At 44.4% G+C, this 14759-nt stretch overlaps 1 protein-coding gene across 2 annotated transcripts in view; it reads left to right on the forward strand.

Moving 5' to 3' along the window:
* The window catches only part of prmt7 (protein arginine methyltransferase 7), a 58761-nt gene that overhangs the window by 12401 nt on the left and 31601 nt on the right, over window positions 1-14759 (forward strand). Inside the window, exons 7-10 of one of the 2 annotated variants that reach the window (XM_038806943.1) lie at window positions 4849-5029; window positions 6250-6380; window positions 8792-8927; window positions 13273-13356. In XM_038806943.1, the coding sequence (XP_038662871.1) occupies window positions 4849-5029; window positions 6250-6380; window positions 8792-8927; window positions 13273-13356 (532 nt within the window). The remainder of the gene's footprint in view (window positions 1-4848; window positions 5030-6249; window positions 6381-8791; window positions 8928-13272; window positions 13357-14759) is intronic. The other variant, XM_038806944.1, reaches the window with a different exon arrangement.

Raw genomic sequence — 14759 nt, forward strand, 5'->3', positions numbered from 1 at the left:
TTCAATACAATCACTGTTCATTCTTCTAAACTCCAGAGAATATGGCCCCAATTTACTCAGCCTCTCCTCATGGGATAGCCCCCAGATATGAACATGTAAAATAGGAGAGAGGCTTTATAAAATTCATTTTTATGGGATGTGGGCTTCGCTGGCAAGGCCAGTTTCTGTTGCTCATCTCTAATTGTCCTTGAAAGGCGGTGGTGAGTTGCCTTCCTGAATGGCTACAGTCCATGTACACTCACTGTGCTATTTGGGAGTGTTCTAGGATTTTGACCTAGCAACTGTGAAGGAACAGTGATATATTTCCAAGTTGAGATGTATCTGCTGCCCCTGTCCTTCAAGATGGTAGTGGTTGTGGTTTTGGAAGGTGCTGCCGAAGGAGAGTTCCTGTGTGTCGTGGTGGAGGGAGTGAATGTGGAAAGGGTGCCAATCAAGTGGGCTGCTTTGTCCTGGATGGTGTCCAGTTTCTTGAGTGTTGTTCGAGCTGCACTCATCCAGGTAAGTGGAGAGTATTTCATCACACTCCTGACTTGTACCGTGTAGGTGGTGGACAGACTTTGGGAAGTCCGGAGGTGAGTTACTCATTGCAGGATTCCTAGCCTCTGACCTGCTCTTGTAGCCATAGTGTTTATACTGTCGGCCATTCAGAACCTCAAGCCTCCTCTGATCAATTTGTGTCTCAGCTCCACCTTGCCATCTACCTCTGATAACCTTCGATTCTAGTTTGGCAAGGAAATCAATCTACCTCTGCCCTAAAAATGTTGAACGAGCCTTGCCTTCTGAGACAGTGTTCCAAATTTGCACATCTTTCTGAAAGAAAAATTCTCATCTCTGTCTGAAAAGGGCAACGCTTAATTTTAAAATATGCCCCCTAGTTCTTGACTCACCCTAGAGGAAACATCTTTTTCATGACCAAGAACAAATCCATTGAACCGTTGCTGTACTGCATCCAATGCAAGTGTATACTTCCTTAAAAATTTAGACCAAAATGAGCACAATATTCCAGATGTGGTCTTAACAAAGCCCTGTACAGTTTAGATTGTAAAGACTTCCTTCTTTTTGTACTCCAGTCCCCTTGCAATTTATGCCAATTGTTTGCTGTACCTACATGAAGCTTGCTCTGTTCCTTGTGAAGGCACTCAAGTTTCTCTAAGCACAGCATTTAAAAGTTTCATGCCTTTTTTTAAAGTTCTGATTTGCTATTCTTATTACCAAAATGAATAACCTCACATTATACTATACTCTGCCACCTTGTTACCCACTTGCTTAACCCTTTTAAATCTCTTTACAGCTCATTTGTGTCCTCACAGCTTACATTCCTACTGAGCTTTGTATCTTTGACCCTTCTTCTTAGCCGTAAATATATATAAATATGAGGCCCAAGCATTGATCCTTGCACAATCCACTTACTACAGTCTGCCAACTTGAAAATGTCCCATTTATCCTTAATCTTTGCTTCCTATCTGTTAACCAATCTTCTGTCCGTGCTAAGATATCACCCCCAGCTCTAAGAGACCTTATCTTGAATATTAACCTTTTGCGTTGCATCTTATCAAATACCTTTTGGAAATCCAAGTATTCTGCATCACCTTTATCTACCCTACAGGCTATATCCTTAGAAAAAATAAATAAATTGGGCAGACACTATTTCCATTTCTTAAATACATGTTGACTTTATTGGATCAAACCATAGATTCCAGTCTCTTCCTGACAAATCTGCCATTTCTTTGTTTCCTATTACTACTTCTCCAGCCACATTTTCCACTGGTCCAATGTCTGTTTTTGCCTCTCTCTTGCCTTTTATATGTTGAAAAAATCTCTTCCTATCTTCCTTTATATTACTAGCTAGCTTGCACTCGTACTTCATCTTCTCCCCCCTTATTGCTTTTTTAGTTGTCCTCTGCTCGCTTTTAAAGGTTTCCCAATCCTCTGGTTTCCCACTAATCTTTGCCACTTTGTATGCTTTTTCCTTGGCCGTTATGCTGTTCTTGATGTCCGTCGTCAGCCTTGTCCTCCCCTCAGCATGTTTCCTCCTCCTTGGGATGAATTTCTGTTGTGCCTCCCTAATAGCCCCCAAAAACTCCTGCCATTGCTGTTCCACTGTCTTCCCTGCTAGGCTCCTTCTACGATTAACTCTGGTCAGCTCCTCCCTCATGTCTTTGTAGTTACCCTTATTTAATTGTAATACTGTTACATCTGATTGCAGCTTCTCCCTCTCAAACTGCATAGTGAATTCTATCATATTATGGTCACTGCTCTCTAAGGGTTCCTTCACCTTCCGTTCCCTAATCAAGTCTGCCTCATTACACATCACCAAATCCGGAATTACCTGTTCCCTAGTGGACTCTACCACAAGCTGCTCCAAAAAACCATCTCTTAGACATTCCACAAATTCCATTTCTTGGGATCCACTACCAACCTGATTTTCCCAGTCCACCTGCATATTAAAGTAATTATGATTATTGTAATATTGCCTTTTTTTATATGCCTTTTCTATCTCCTGATTTATTTTCTGCCACACATCCTGGCTACTGCTCGGGGGCCTGTACATAACTCCATCAGGGTCTTTTTTTACCTTTGCGATTCCTCACTCTACCCACAGAGATTCTGGGCGAAATTCTCCGCCCCCCACGACGGGTGGGAGAATAGCGGGAGGGCCTTCCCGACATTTTTCCCGCCCTCCCGCTATTCTCCCACCCCCCCGCCGAAGTCCCGACCCGAATTGCTGCCGCCGTTTTTTTACGGCCGGCAGCGATTCACAGCTGTTAGATGGGCCGAAGTCCCAGCCCTTTCCGCCGTTTTCACGAACGGCAAACACACCTGGTCTTGCCGTTCGTAAAAACGGCGTCACCAACTCGCTTTTTATAACCATGGCACCGATTGGCACGGCAGTACCACGGCCGTGCCAAGGGTGCCATGGGCCCGCGATCGGTGGGCACCGATCGCGGGCAGCGGGCCCGATGCCCGCGCACTACTTGTCCTTCCGCCGCCCCGCAGTATCCATTCGCGGGGCGGCTGAGGGGCAACCCGGCCCGCGCATGCGCGGGTTTCGCGCAAAAACGCGATGACGTCACCCGCGCATGCGCGGGTTGGAGTCTTCCAAACTGCGCATGCGCGGCTGACGTCATATGATGCGTCAGCCGGCGCTAACTCCGGTAAGCGGGCTTAACGATTTTCGTTAAACCCGTCTTGCCGGAGCCTACGGCGTCGGGCTGCTAGCCCCGACCGGGGACCAGAATCGGTCCCCCGTCGGGAAGGGGCGCGCTGCCGTAAAACCCGCCCGGGTTTTACGGCAGCTTTACGATTTCTCCCGTTTTGGGAGAATCTCGCCCTCTATGTCTTCTGATCCGATATTGCTCCTTGCATATCGATTTAATTTTATTCCTTACTAACAATGCAACCCTGCCCCCTTTGCCCATCTGCCTGCCCTTTCGATGGGCCATATATCTTTGGATATTTAGATCCCAGCCCTGATCCCCTTGCAGCCACGTCTCTGTGATGCCCACAACATTGTACCGGCCAATTTCAGTGTGCACAACAAGCTCATTTACCTTGTTCCGTATACTGTGCGCATTTAGGTACAACACCCTCAATCCTGCATTGGCCACCTGTCTTTTCACACTCTCCTCAGTCACTGTACCCTGTACTGTGGCCCTTTTTGATTTTTGACTATGGCTTCTCTGCCGTACATTTTTCCCCTTACTGCTTTTTGTTTCTGGCCCCGTTTTACGTCCCTCCGACTTCCTGCATTGGATCCCACCCCCATGCCACATTAGTTTAAACCCTCCCCAACAGCTCTAGCAAACAGGACATCCCTAATAAAGGAAACTATGAAGATATGAGGCGTGATTTGGCCTTGATAGTTTGGGGAGAGTTACTTAAAGAGATGACAGTGGATAGGCAATGGCAAACATTCAAGGAACGCCTGGGGGAGCTGCAGCAACTGTTCATTCCTGTCTGGCACAAAAGCAAAGGAGGTAAAAGGGCCAATCCATGGTTTACAAATTATAAATAGTATCTAATCCAAGGAAGAAGCATAGAGATTGACCAAGAAAAATAATTGGTCTGAGGATTGGGAGCAGTTTAGAATTCAGCAAAGAAGGACCAAGGGATTGATTGAGAAGGGGAAAATACATTACGAAAGTAAGCATGCAGGGAACATAAAGACTGACACTAAGAGTTTCCATCGACATGTGAAGAGAAAGAGATTGGTAAAGAGAACTGTAGGCCCCCTACAGAAAGAAACAGGGGAATGTATAATGAGGGACAAAGAAATGGCTGAGCAATTGAATACGTACTTTGATTCTGTCTTCACAAAAGAGGACACATCAAATACCGGAAATGTTAGAGAATGAAAGGTTTAGTGAGAGTGAAGAACTGAGGGAGATCAAGTTATCAGAAAAGAATTTGACATAAAAGGAGTACGGCAGAATGGCAATAACTTGGGTAACAATAGTTCGGCACAACATCGTGGGCCGAAGGGCCTGTTCTGTGCTGTATTTTTCTATGTTCTATGTTAAATAATATCAGGCTAACAGGCCTGTGGTTCTCTGTTTCTCTCTCTCTCTCTCTCTCCTTTAAATAGAGTACTTTCTCCATTTGCTATCTTCCAATCTGTGGACAGTGTTGGAATCTGGGAAATTTTAACCTATATATCTGCAGCTACCTATTTTAGAATCCTTTAGGCCATCAGGTAGGGGTTGAGGATTCAAAATGCCCATGAAATGTACAATTGAAGTGCCTAATTGGGAATTTATTTGTGTTACTGAAGCTGTGATTACATTGCCTCGGCTCATCTGAGAAAATAAGTGCCGTATTGATTTTATTTGTGTCCTGTTCTTTCTGTAGGGTGGATTTCAGTAAAGCAGTGAGCAGTTCACCAGCTCGGCACACTGTGCAGACCCCAGCAACTGCCAGTGGCTTGGCTCAGGTTGCACTGTCCTGGTGGGACATAGACATGGACCCCGAAGGGAATATCAAATGCACCATGGCACCATACTGGGCCCGTCCAACTCCAGATAATATTCAGGTAAGATAACTTGGTTCCTGTTCCATGAAATGTGCAACTGACACCTGGAAGTATTGACAGAAACACCCCTCCTTTGGCTGGAGCAGGAAATGAGATTAAATTGCAAAAAATGTAGATTCGAAAGTACAGACTACAATTTAAACATATCAGCTCTATTTCAAATGTCCCATGTGATGTTTTACTTCCACCTGAGGGGGCAGATGACATCTTCATTTAAATTCTCATCTGAGAGAAGATACCTCCGATAGTGCGACACTTCCTTAATGTTGCACTGTGGTGTTGGCCTAGATTGCCTGCTCAAGGCTCTGGAGTGGGATTTGAACCCACAGTTATTACTCTAAATAGGCCATATAGGCAAGGAACCTGACATACATCACTATTTGGGCTTGTACTCGTGTACATGTGTTTGGCTGAGCTACTGAAGGGCAGTTGCCACTGCTGGAACTATCTCTCCACATGAGTTTCTGGGACAGAGGGATAAGGAGAGAGTAGAAACTAGAAACAGCCAAGATCTTGAGGCACAGTAGCACAGTGGTTAGCACTGTTGCTTTACAGCTCCAGGGTCCCAGGTTTGATTCACGGCTTGGGCCACTGTCTGTGTGGAGTCTGCACGTTCTCCCTTTGTCTGCGTGGGTTTCCTCCGGGTGCTCCGGTTTCCTCCCACAGTCCAAAGAAATGCAGATTAGGTGGATTGGCAGCGCTAAATTGTACTTTGTGTCCAAAAAGGTTAGGTGGGGTTACGGGGATAGGGTGGAGGTGTGGGCTTAAGTAGGGTGCTCTTTCCATGGGCTGGTGCAGACTCGAAGGGCTGGACTGTAAATTCTATGTATCTTTATGTATTGTTTTTGCTCTTAACAAAGAGAATGGCGGTGTTGAGCAATAGTGTCACTAAATGCAAAATTCTAACCCACCAAAAAAGAGACATGAGAATGGACTGTTTTAAGATATGTTTCACTTTGCATGTTAGATGGGAATCCATAATATTTATTATTGACCCAGTTATCTTCACATTTTTAATTTGCAGTATCGAGGGAGAGTTAATTTAAACACAGCTTTACTATTTGAGAGGCCTTTTCCACCTTATGTTTTCCTACATTTCCATGTTCAGCCAAAAATAATGAGCTGTCACTTTACCTTGTAATTCAGCTTTTGTGTCTCTCCTCTCTTTGACTGGGCTCAGACTTCAAGGCTAGTTTGAAACTGTTATTTTTATGTTTTAGCAGTGGCGGGATCACTGGATGCAGTGTGTATACTTCTTACCCAAAGCGATACCCATTCTTGAGGGGGAGTGCCTACATGTTTCAGCAATGCATGACAACTACTCTCTGTGGTATAAAGTGGAGCTTGGCAGGTATGGAATCTGTAATGATGCTAAAGGTACAGAAATTCAAGATGCAGTGGGGATGATGGTCCCAATAGTTTTTCCCTACACACACTTGCTGACTTGGTACAGTTACACAAGAAATACAGACCAATAAAAAAGATAGGAATCGACCATAGGAACTACAAACTTGCATTGTCAGTCAGTACAATCATGGCCGACCTTAGACTTTAACTCCATTTCCCCAGACTCCTCATATTGCATGATTCCCTGAAAGACTAAAAATTTGTCTCTTTTGGCCTTAAATATATTCAATGTTGAAGCATTCACTGCAGGGATGAGAATACCAAAGATTCGCAGCCATTAGTGTGAAGAAAGCTCTTCTCAGTCCTAAATGATCATCCCCTTGTCCTGAGGCACTGCTCCCCATATTTTAGATTCCCCCAGCCAGCAGAAACAAACTCTATCTGCCCTGTCAAATACCTTGGGAATCTTGTATGTTTCAATGAAATCACCTCTCATGCTTCTAACCTCCGGAGAATATAGATACAATTCACTCAACATCTCATCACAGGGCAACCCTGTCATCCCAGGGATGAATCTTGTGAACCTTTGCTGTACTTTGTCCATTTCACGTACATCCTTAAATATGACGATCAAAATTGCATGCAGTATTCCAGGTGCGGTCTCACAAGACCCTGTACGATTATAGCAAGCCTTCTTTATTCTTGTACTCCAATCTCCTTGAAATAAAGGCCAACATGCCATTTCACTTCCTAAATGCTTGCTGTACATGCGTGTGCCAACTTAATGTATTCTTTATACAGGTGTCTCTGAACATCAACTTTTAGAAGTTGAATGCTTCCAATAAAGTATTATGCTTTTCTATTCTAACTACCGAAATGAATAACTTCACACTTCCCTGTTACACTGCATCATCCATCTTGCTGCCCACTCTCTTAACCTATCTGTATCTCTCTGCGGCCTGTCCCTATCCTCACAGCTTAAATGTACATCTAGCTTTGAATCATCACACTTGGATACATTAAGTTAAAGTTATTAATATAAATTGTAAACAGCTGATGCCTCACCACTGAACCTTGCGACACTCCACTAGTCACAGCCTGTCCATTTCAAATGCCGCAATTATGTGTACTTTTGCTTCCTGTCCTGAACCAATCCTGTATTTGTGCTGATATGTAACCGCCAAACTCATTGGACCCTTACTTTGAAGATTAACCTTTTGTGTGACACCTTATTGAATGCTTTTTGGAAATTTGGGTAATACTACATCTGCTGTTTCCCATTATCTCCCTCACTTGTTGCAACTTAAAAAAAAAAACTAGATTTAACTATTCTCCTTTCATAAAATCATATTGATTTTCTCTCAGTCATATTTTTTATAATCTTTATTAGTGTCACAAGTAGGCTTACATTAAAACTGCAATGAAGTTACTGTGGAAATCCCCTCGTCAACGCACATGGCGCCAGTTCGGGTACACTGAGGGAGAATTCAGAATATCCAATTCACATAGCTAGCACGTCTTTCGGGACTTGTGGGAGGAAACAGGAGCACATGGAGGAAACCCACACAGACACAGGGAGAATGTGCAGACTTGCCACAGACAGTGACCTAAGCTGGGAAGCGAACCTGGGTCCCTGATGCTGTGAAGCAACCGTGCTAACCTTTTGAGTGCATTAAGGTTTTCTTAACAGGTCCCAGCGCTTTCCTGATGACATCAGGCTATTGGCCTGTATTTCCCTGTTCTATCTCTCCCTTCTTTAATGGCGGTATTCCATTGGCTAATTTCCAATCTGCTGGGAGAGTGGAGTCTAGCACATTGATATTGACTGAGCTGTACTGTGTGCATTGTCTGAGCATCCTGTGTGTGCACAATTTATTGTCAAGCCTTAGCTACTGTGCAGAGAATCGCCACAGTGCAGAAGGAGGCCATTCGGCCCATTGAGTCTACACCGACAGTTTGAAAGATCACCCAACCTGCCATATTCCCGTAACCCTACCTAACCTGCACATCTTTGGACACTGAGGGACAATTTTATCATGGGCAGTCCACCTAACTTGCACATCTTTGGACTGTGGGAGGGAATTGGTGCACTCGGAAGAATCCACGCAGACACTGGGAGAACTTGCAAACTCCACCCAGGCACCCTAGGTAGGAATTGAACCTGGGTCCCTGGCACTGAGGCAGCAGTGCTAACCACTGTGCCAGCGTGCTGCCCATGAACAGAGTACTTTCTAAACGTACCTTACTGTGTGCATGATATGTATTGTCTTGCCAATATCTTCCAATTATCTGTTCTCATGTGTTTCCTATGTCTTCTGCCATCTGGATATGTTCCATTGCTGAGAAAAACCAGGAGAGGAAAACCAGAAAATTAATGTATCCTTTTATCTGATTCTTTAACTTTGTTTTCTGTAGCGATACATGTGATGATGATGTGCTGAATGAACGCCCCCTCTGTTCCTGTCAGGCCCATCTCATGTGCAACAGGCAGCGCTTTGGAGAATTAAATGACCATCGAAGAAATGAGGCCTATATCAAGGCCCTAAAAACAGTGAGTATCTGAATTTTTTCGCAACAGAAACAGTTAAGATTGGAATCTGTACAGAGACAATTGTCAAGTTAGGGTAAGTTGACTTCAACACAAAGGATTATGGCTGATTTCCCCAAAGAAGTACAAGAACGAGTTGTGTGGGGAAAATGCGAGCAAGACCTTCAGTCAAGGAACTGTTAACTGCAAAACATATTAGGTAGAGATAGGGAAGGACAGAAAGCAAATGAGGAAGTAGAAATTGTGGAAGATGTGACTTGTTGATAACAATGCAGCCTAAATTAAGATTGAGTAATATGTGACGATTCTTGGCCAGAAAGATAAAACAATTTGGAATATTTATTTATTTTATACTCTAACATTCAGGGTAAGTATGAAGTCTGATTTGTTGGATTTCTCAACAAACCCAGATGTTAGTCCCCCAGTGAGTCACCTAATCTCACAAGGGTTTTCAATCTCCACTGTTGAAGATCCTGCCTTGGAATTCTCTCCAAATGTTGATCCCAGTTAGCAATGGCCTGCCTCACAGGGTTTCAATCTCACCTTCCAAGATTCCTTCCTCCTAGATTCCCAGGTACACACAAACAATAGCGTACAAGCAAACTTTCAGATCAATGGCCAAGCCAAGCACGGGTACCTTTTCCCCAATGGCCCTTTTTTTTTTGTAAATAATTTTTATTGAAAAATTTTGAATTTACACAACAATAACGCACCATAGTAAAATACCAAAAATAACAATAATATTAACAATCATAAACATTCGCCCCACCCCCATGCACAACACAGCATTTTAACAACAACGCAAATTAACACAATATAAAGTTACAGAATAGAAACTACAATAAGGAACCCCCCTCTGGTTGCTGCTGCTATTGACCAAGTTACCTATCTTTGCGCCAGGAAGTCCAGAAAAGGCTGCCATCGTTTATAGAACCCTTGTATTGATCCCCTCAGGGCAAATTTGACCTGTTCCTGTTTTATAAATCCCGCCATGTCACTGATCCAGGTCTCCACACTTGGGGGCCTTGCATCCTTCCACTGTAGCAGAATCCTTCGACGGGCTACTAGGGACGCAAAGGCCAGGGCACCGGCCTCTTTTGCCTCCTGCACTCCCGGCTCTACCGCAACTCCAAAAATCGTGAGTCCCCACCCTGGTTTGACCCTGGATCCGACCACCCTCAACACCGTCCCCGCCACCCCCTTCCAGAATTCTTCCAGTGCTGGGCATGCCCAGAACATATGGACGTGGTTCGCTGGACTCCCCGAACATCTGGTGCACCTATCCTCACACCCAAAGAACCTACTCATTCTAGTCCCAATGGCCCTTTTGATGCTGCTTGCAGCTCTTTCTGTCCTGTTTCTGTTTCTGTCCCTTTTGTCTTTCTGACACATGCTGGCTGGCTGACTGCCTCATAAAAGAGATGTTCACTGACCCGTAAACTGATCTGGTGACCTATCAAAACACTCTGACGGCCTTACCCATGTTACTAGGCACAAACCAATCAATGTAACAAGCATGAAACATTCTGTCCATTAAATGTTACAACCTCCATAGACTGCGAGCACTCGACACAGAGATCAATGATTTAATAACTAATGGAATAGTTCCTAACATAAATGAATATATGTTAATACCCAACAAACAGAATGAAAGAATTATTGTGGAAGATGAAACTGAGACTTTGATGGTGAAAGAATTAAAGCCAGACAGCTGAAGTATTATCCTGGAAAGGCAGGCTCCAGCTGTGGCCTAATGGAGCAGTATTAGATAGATAGATAGAGATAGAGAAATACAGCACAGAACAGGCCCTTCGGCCCACGATGTTGCGCCGAACTTTTGTCCTAGGTTAATCATAGAATTTTGGACAATTTGTCATGGCCAATCCACCCAACCTGCACATCTTTGGACTGTGGGAGGAAACCGGAGTACCCGGAGGAAACCCACGCAGTCACGGGGAGGATGTGCAGACTCCACACAGACAGTGACCCAAGTCGAAATCGAACTTGGGACCCTGGAGCTGTGAAGCAATTGTGCTATCCACAATGCTACCGTGCTGCCCTTAAGAAGTTAACCTACACTCCCTTATTCTACCCTAATCCAAGTACCTATCCAATAGCCGCTTGAAGGTCCATAAATTTTCCGACTCAACTACTACCACAGGCAGTGCATTCCATGCCCCCACTACTCTCTGGGTAAAGAACCTACCTCTGACATCCCCTCTATATCTTCCACCATTTATCTTAAATTTATGTCCCCTTGTAATGGTGTGTTCCACCCGGGGAAAAAGTCTCTGACTGTCTACTCTATCTATTCCCCTGATCATCTTATAAACCTCTATCAAGTCGCCCCTCATCCTTCTCCGTTCTAATGAGAAAAGGCCTAACACCCTCAATCTTTCCTCGTATGACCTACTCTCCATTCCAGGCAACATCCTGGTAAATCTCCTTTGCACCTTTTCCAAAGCTTCCACATCCTTCCTAAAATGAGGTGACCAGAACTGCACACAGTACTCCAAATGTGGCCTGACCAAGGTTTTGTACAGCTGCATCATCACCTCACGGCTCTTAAATTCAATCCCTCTGCTAATGAACGCTAGCACACCATAGGCCTTCTTCACAGCTCTATCCACTTGAGTGGCAACTTTCAAAGAACAATGAACATAGACCCCAAGATCTCTCTGCTCCTCCACATTGCCAAGAACCCTACCATTAACCCTGTATTCCGCATTCAGATTTGTCCTTCCAAAATGGACAACCTCACACTTGTCAGGGTTAAACTCCATCTGCCACTTCTCAGCCCAGCTCTGCATTCTATCTATGTCTCTTTGAAGCCGACAACAGCCCTCCTCACTATCCACAACTCCACCAATCTTCGTATCATCTGCAAATTTACTGACCCACCCTTCAACTCCCTCATCCAAGTCGTTAATGAAAATCACAAACAGCAGAGGACCCAGAACTGATCCCTGCGGTACGCCACTGATAACTGGGCTCCAGGCTGAATATTTGCCATCCACCACAACTCTCTGTCTTCTATCGGTTAGCCAGTTTGTTATCCAACTGGCCAAATTTCCCACTATCCCATGCCTCCTTACTTTCTGCATAAGCCTACCATGGGGAACCTTATCAAATGCCTTACTAAAATCCATGTACACTACATCCACTGCTTTACCTTCATCCACATGCTTGGTCACCTCCTCAAAGAATTCAATAAGACTTGTAAGACTCTGCTATTGGACAGAGAAACCTTGAAGGGCTATGATATGAGGCCTAATGCCTGTACTGCAGAATGGATCTGCATTTCTATCATTTTCCCAAGCAAGAGAATAGCACCTGGTACTATGGTTACATCATACCCTGTGACAGAATTAGATGTGTTATAGAAGCCTGTGTACCCTAGTGTCATGCAGACAACCTGAATTAAATGTGCTGTCGATCCATTGAGGTATTATGATTTTATCCAACAATATAGGCATAGAATGTGCTTACTGTAGTTGATGTATCAATAAAACCAGATAGATGGTAAATCTTCCATTAAATAAACCCTCCATAACATTCGCCCATATTCTTTATGGGGGCTGGAGGATACGGAAGGAATTTACTTTGCGCTCTCTGGGCCTTTGCTGAATGATCCAACTTTTTTGACGGACGACAGGGACACTCCTTCGTACTCGACAATCTACAGCTTTTTAAGGCCCGTGCTATGAAGAGACTAGACCGTGTGTCAAGGCCAAAATGTACATCCAATAGAGCGGAGCTGGAACTCACTGAGCCACGTAGTGCAGGCCATTCATCATACCCATGGCAAAGTGATGAATGTTCGGGTTATCATCGTGCTGTAGGGCATGTAGATTGGTCCAGATTCTGCTCATAAATCCTCGGTTAGTAACCCGGTGGCGAGCATGATACTCTGTGGTCAGCACATGGAGGAGTGGGAGAACAGACGGATGAGAGGTTCTTGGAGGTGATGTAAATGCTGGCTGAGCCTCTGTGTATTCCTCTCAATAACTACCTTTGATCACACTGTACTGTTGGACATGTTACTACTTTTCAGCTGTCATCCAGGCCTTTGCTCCCCATGCACTGAAATTTGTGATGTTCAGAAAAACCTCTAAGGAGCTTGTGATATTCTATTTTACCTTTAAATCAATATTGTAGACAGCATACTTCATAGACCAGATTTATTTGAACAATTAAATATTTTATAAAGAATTAGACCAACAGTCAACAGTTGTAGGGATGGTAGCTTTAACTTGAGAATTAATGTCAGCTGTGAAATGACCCATCAAGGTTTCTGTTACCATTGTGTAACTGTGATGCTTGCAAATCTACCGTTGTCTTTCCACAGGTTGTGAAACCGGATAGCGTGTGTATGACCATCAGCGATGGAAGCCTCCTGTCTCTCTTTGCTCACTTGTTGGGTGCTGCACAGGTATAGACATTTCTGGAGGAAGAGTGGGAGTTAGATTTGCGGTTGCAATGTAATGCCTGATTTGACTGACTGGGAGTTGCAGTAGTTTATTTTTCCTCCTCTGAACTAATGGCAATCCATGACCCTTTTTACGGTAAACTTGTCATCAGTTAACCTGGTTGTCATTTATATGCAAATTAAGTTGGTGGGCATTGGCATGCTATTTGACCATGAGAGTGATGTGGGTGAGTTTGATCTTGTTCTTGCCCAATGTCCCATATCTACATTTGCTGCCGAAGTAGTGGGTGCATTGATTGTGATCTTCCAAAATTCCCTGGATTCTGGAAAGGTTCCAGTCAAGTGGAAAACTACAAATGTAACACCTCGTCCAGAAAGGAGGGAGATGGAATGCAATAAATTATCAGCTGGTCAGTCGAACACCTGTCATGAGGACAATCGATTAACAGTAGGACATTTCAAATAATCAGACTATTGGGCAGAATCAACATGGGTTTGTGAAAGGGAAATTGTGTTCATTTTTTTTTCACCTTTCCACGGGTAATTTTTTATTTTTTTTTTGAAAATCCTTTTATCGGCTTTTCTCATTCATAAACAGCTGTTGTGTATGTACATTACATTTTCCTTGCCTGCGCTAATTTACTTTATTTTACAGAGAGGTTTATTTTGTCCTTCATTTAACTAACTGTATGTCCATTTCATTGTCCTCTGGATTGGTCTATAATTCCTCTGTGGTTTCCGAACAGGCCGACGAACTGCCCCCAAGTATCTAGGAAGCCTTCCTCTGACCCTCGGATGCCGTACTTAATCTTCTCCACGTGGAGAAATTCCGAGAGGTCAGCGAGCCAGTCTGCAGCTTTGGGTGCTGCTGCCGATCGCCTGCCGAGCAGGATTCTCTGGTGTGCGATTAGGGAAGCGAAAGCAAGGGCGTTGGCCCCCACCCACATGTGTAACTGGCTGCTCCGATATCCTGAAGATTGCCACTATTCGGCATGGCTTCACCCTCACCCTCCACAAGCTTGGATATTGCCTCAGAAGGCTGTCCAGAACCCAGCAAGCTTGGGGCAAGCCCAAAACATGTGGGTGTGGTTGGCCGGGCCCCTCTGCCACCGCTCACATTTGTCCTCCACCTCTGGGAAGAACCTGCTCATTTGGGTTCTGGTCGGTTGCACGCTGTGCGCCACTTTGAGCTGCATTAGGCTTAGCCTTGCGCAAGAGGTGGAGTTCGCCCTGCTCAGTGCTTTACTCCAGAGTCCCCACCGTACCTCTATCCCCAGTTCGTACTTCCATCTTTGTCTGAATTGTGTTAATTTGGCAATGTTATTTGAGGATGTAACAAGCAGGGTAATTAATGGGAAACCAGTAGATGTGGTATATTTGGATTTCCAAAAGGCATTCAATAATGT

The sequence above is a fragment of the Scyliorhinus canicula genome, chromosome 9 (genome assembly GCF_902713615.1).
Source record: "Scyliorhinus canicula chromosome 9, sScyCan1.1, whole genome shotgun sequence".
NCBI classification, from domain to species: Eukaryota; Metazoa; Chordata; class Chondrichthyes; order Carcharhiniformes; family Scyliorhinidae; genus Scyliorhinus; species Scyliorhinus canicula.